The sequence below is a fragment of the Perca fluviatilis genome, chromosome 6, assembly GCF_010015445.1.
Source record: "Perca fluviatilis chromosome 6, GENO_Pfluv_1.0, whole genome shotgun sequence".
NCBI classification, from domain to species: domain Eukaryota; kingdom Metazoa; phylum Chordata; class Actinopteri; order Perciformes; family Percidae; genus Perca; species Perca fluviatilis.
In genome coordinates, this window is record NC_053117.1 from 38407072 (window position 1) to 38412071 (window position 5000).

Consider the following 5000-nt stretch of genomic DNA (forward strand, 5'->3'; position numbering starts at 1 on the left):
CACACACAGGCACACACACACACACACACACACAAGGCAGCACAGGCACAGCACAGACACACACACACACACACACACACACACACAGGCACACACACACACACACAGGCACAGACACACACACACACATACACACAGGCAGATACACACACACAGGAACAGACACACAAACACAAACAGGCAGAGACACACACACACGTACACACACACACAGGTACAGATACACAAACACAGGCACATACACAGACACACAAACACAGGCAGAGACACACACACAAACAAACACACACACAGACACAGGCAGAGACACACACACAGACACACACACACAGGCACAGCACAGACACACACAAAAGGCACAGACACACACACACACACACACACACACACACACACACACACACACACACACACACACACACACACACACACACACACACACACACACAGACACTTTTATTGTTCTCTTTCGGCACCATTTTATTACAGCAGGCTGTTGTGTGTAATGAGAGCCAATCAAATGTCTTAATGTTGTCATGTGTTTCCTTTGTTTAATGTCACAATTTGTCTAACCTCTGTACGTCTTCGCTAACCCCAGGTACCTTTTCACTTTGCCCACACGCATTTTTAGAAAATACATAACATTGTGTTTCATGTCTTAGAGCTGAGATGTTGTTGGTGTTGTTGTTGTTGTTGTTGTTAGGAGTCAGGTCACTCACATCAGGCCAGAAATTCTTTGGGAACTTTTCTTTCTCCACAGTGGTGACCCCGTCCAGAGAGCCCATGTGCTTCTTCTGTCCCGACACTGCTTTAAAATCCTTAACTGTGAGGGAGAGAGAGACAGGAGGGAGAGAGAGAGACAGGAGGGAGAGAGACAGGAGGGAGAGGGAGGGAGACATGACATGTAAAAGAGTGAGAAAACATGCAAACAGCAATCAATAAACTGGTGTTAACCTCATCAGAGCGGCGCGCGTGATGAGAGGATCTATAAGCGAGCCATTAGACGTGTGTTTGCTGACCAACAATCGGTTTCGAGTGGCAGCTGCGGGATGTTTATGGTTCTTCCATACGCTTTTCCGAGGAGCTTTTTCACGCCTAACGTGACTGGACTATGCAGCAGCCAGCAACACTTTAAATTCAGGTTCCTTTTTTTGCAAATATCTGGCGAGGAGGAGGCGGGCCATCTTACCGTCGTTAACACACGGAGAAATGTCCTGAATGAAATTCCTGCTGCTGTTAAAATCATATGCAGTATTCCTCTCATTTCATCGAAGGTGTGAGCCATTTACGAGCCATTACCACAACAGTCAGAATGCAAGAGGAGTGGTTTGTGCTCGGAATTAAAATTATTATAAGGAAAAAAGCTAAATGAATAGCTGATATATAGAAAAACAGAATGATAAAAACAACAAAAATCAATGCAAACATGAGGAGTAAAAGGTTTTTACCATTAAAATCATACTGATAGATGTTTTTCAGTGACTTGTGGATGAAGTACATGCTCCCCAAAGCCTGCGGAGAGAGAGAGAGAGAAGAGAGAGAGAGAGAGAGAGAGAGAGAGAAATAAAGAACAGTGTCACAAGTTTAGAGCTGCAAAGATGAATCCATGTGTTGTCAACTATTGAATGAATCGCCAACTATTTTGATAATCTATTAACGCTACTGCCTCTCCCCATGAGGTACACATGATACAAGTCTTCTGTGACCGCGCACACAGCTGCTAGTAGCCAAGGAGGACACGGAGGATTAAAATAACAAGGTGGACTCTTCAGAAGAGGTCATCGTCTTCACTCGAGTTTCTGCACTGGAAAGTCACCGGACGCCACAATCTTCTGAACACGGTCCTACTGAGAGATCCAGAGAGAGTTGTGTGGAGCTGAGAGTCTTAATTAGCTTTGTAGCGACTCATTTAGCAACGGCTTGAATGTAACGGACGTTCATTAATATAAAAAAGTTACGCACCAAAGCTTTGAGTCATTTTTTACACAAAAAAAGTAAAAAATTCTCATATTCCAGCATGTTAAATGTGAATATTGTTCTAGTGTCTTCTCTCCTCTGTGACAGTAAACTGAATATCTTTTGAGTTGTGGACAAAACGAGACATCTGAGGACGTCATCTTGGGCTTTTTGGGGAAACGCTGATCCACATTTCTTTAATTTTTCTGACATTTTAGAGACCAAAACAACTCATCCATTCATCGAGAAAATAATCATTATTTTAATTGATTATCAAAATAGTTGTTAGTTGGAGCCCTATAGAAGTTATAATATGTAAAACTGGATTCAGGTTAACTACAAAGATCACATTGCAGATCTAGTGTGGCCGTGGGTAGAGCAGGCGCACATCGAGGTCCAGGGTTCGAATCCGACCGGTGACGATTTCCTGCATGTCTTCCCCCCCCCTCTCTCTCTCTCTCTCTCTCTCCTTTCTCACCTAGCTGTCCTGTCAACTAAAGGCGGAAAAGCCCAAAAAATAATCTTAAACAAAATTAAAAATAATGATGAAGAAATTCATGCCGAAATTACACTTTTAAAAGTTGTTGACGACACGTTTAGTTACAGAAAGAACACGAGAAAATCCCTTAAAGTTTTGACATGTTTAGTCCCGCAAAAGTGTCTGGCAGTGGGCCTTCCTCGGTCCATATAGCTGCAACGAGTAGTCGATCCACAGAAAAATCATCGCCAACTATTTTGATAATCGATGAATCATTAGTAGAGTAATTTTTCACGCAAAAATGGCAGAAAAATGATGTGTTCAGCCTCTCAAATACGGAGATTTCCTGCTGTTTTCTGTTTTTATATCACATTAAACTGAATATCTCATAGACATCTCATAACCCTTATGCAACTTCTCTTTTCTGTGTAAAAATATAAACTTTTTTCAATGTTTTGGTCATCTTTTTTTGACACCTTTGTCGCTTTTCACGAAGTTTTTAGAAATGTTTTGGAAATGTTTTGACATTTTAGTCACTTTTTATCCAAGTTTCTTGTCACTTTTTCTGATGTTTTTGTCGATTGTTTCGGCACTTTTTCTGACAATTGTTTTTCTCCAAATGCAATAAAATTGACTAAAACACCCAAATTCAATGAAAGTAGTGAACTGATCATTTAATTTACTTGCGAGGAGCGTTGTAAGGGAACCATCTACGTTTTCTCTTTTGACAATTTGGTTGAAAGAAACACAAATTTCTGATATAGAAACTTATTATTATTATTATTATTATTAAGATTATTTTTGGGGCTTTTGTAGGCCTTTATTGACAGGACAGCTGAAGAAATAAAAGGGGAGAGAGAGGGGGAATGACATGCAGTAAAGGGCCGCAAGTCGGAGTCAAATTTGACCCCTCAAATTAAACTTTGAGAAACTGGGATGGACATTTTTCACCATATCTTTGTGACATGTTATAGACCAGACAACTAATCGGTTAATCGATAAAATAATCAACAGATTCATCGATAATGAAAATATTAGTCGCAGCTCTTTTTTTTTAAACAGCATTAAACTTATATTATTATAAAATATAATGTTTAAGCTTTTTAAAAGGGAACACCTGAGCTCAGTCTGATCAATTTAGGCAATAAAACCTTAAAACATCAAAATGATCTCAACTCAACCTCTGAAATGACAAACTGAATTGTTCATTTCTCCATCTTGAGAGCTAAATTGTGAGCCTCGTATTGAACGATCACGGTTACTCTCCCAAAGACACATGAAACTTTAACTTTTTAAAGATTAGAGACGTTCAAAGTGAACAAGTAACTGCGCGAAACCTCCACACACACACACACACACACACACACACACACACACACACACACACACACACACACACACACACACACTGCCCTTGTCAGTACACACACTTCAGCACCCAATCATCCCTGACACGGGCTGACAATTTTTAATGCACTAACTGCCTGCTCCACTGATCTGATTAATCACGCCCCGACAGATCAATAGAGACAGAAAATTAAAACAATTTAAAAGGTATTAAGCAGTAGGCCGGCTGTCTGCCAACGGCGCCGCGACCGGGCGCCGAAGACAGATCAGCCGGCACTCAGAGGGCTCGGGGCGTGACGGACCGCTGTGCAACACCCCTAAACACACACACACACACACACACACATGCAGAGACACACACGCAGAGACACACATGCAGAGACACACATGCAGAAACACACATACACACACACAGAGAGACACATGCACACACACACACGCACACACAGAGAGACACATGCACACACGCACACACACACGCAGAGACACACGTGCACGCACACACACACACACACAACACAGAGACACACACACACACACGCAGAGACACACACAGAGACACACATGCACGCACACACACACACAGAGGCACACACGCGCAGAGAGACACACACACCCGGGGTGACACACACAGAGAGACACACACACACACGCAGAGACACACACACACACACACATACACACACACGCAGAAAGACACATACACTCACACACGCAGAGAGACACACATGCAGAGAGACACAGACACACACACACATGCAGAGACACACACACGCAGAGAGACACACACCCAGGGCGACACACACAGAGAGAGACACACACACACACACACGCAGAGACACACACACGCAGAGAGACACACGCAGAGAGAGACACACACACATGCAGAGACACACACACACATGCAGAGACACACGCGGAGAGACACACACACACATGCAGAGAGGCACACAGGCAGAGAGAGACACACACACATACACACCTAGAGACACACACACGCAGAGAGACACACGCAGAGAGACACACACACACATACAGAGACACACACACACACATGCAGAGACACACATGCAGAGACACACACACATGCAGAGACACACGCGGAGAGACACACACACACAGAGAGACACACAGGCAGAGAGAGACACACACACACACAGAGACACACACACGAGAGAACACGCAGAGAGACACACACGCAGAGACACACACAGAGAGA

The 5000-nt window shown here is 43.3% G+C and overlaps 1 protein-coding gene across 2 annotated transcripts in view; it reads right to left on the reverse strand.

Annotated features, from left to right (window-relative positions):
- Window positions 1-5000, reverse strand: part of inpp5l (inositol polyphosphate-5-phosphatase L) — a 67368-nt gene that overhangs the window by 22373 nt on the left and 39995 nt on the right. For both annotated transcript variants that reach the window (XM_039804466.1, XM_039804467.1), the window contains 2 exons: window positions 1449-1512; window positions 720-823 (listed from right to left, as the gene is read on the reverse strand). In XM_039804466.1, the coding sequence (XP_039660400.1) occupies window positions 720-823; window positions 1449-1512 (168 nt within the window). The remainder of the gene's footprint in view (window positions 1-719; window positions 824-1448; window positions 1513-5000) is intronic.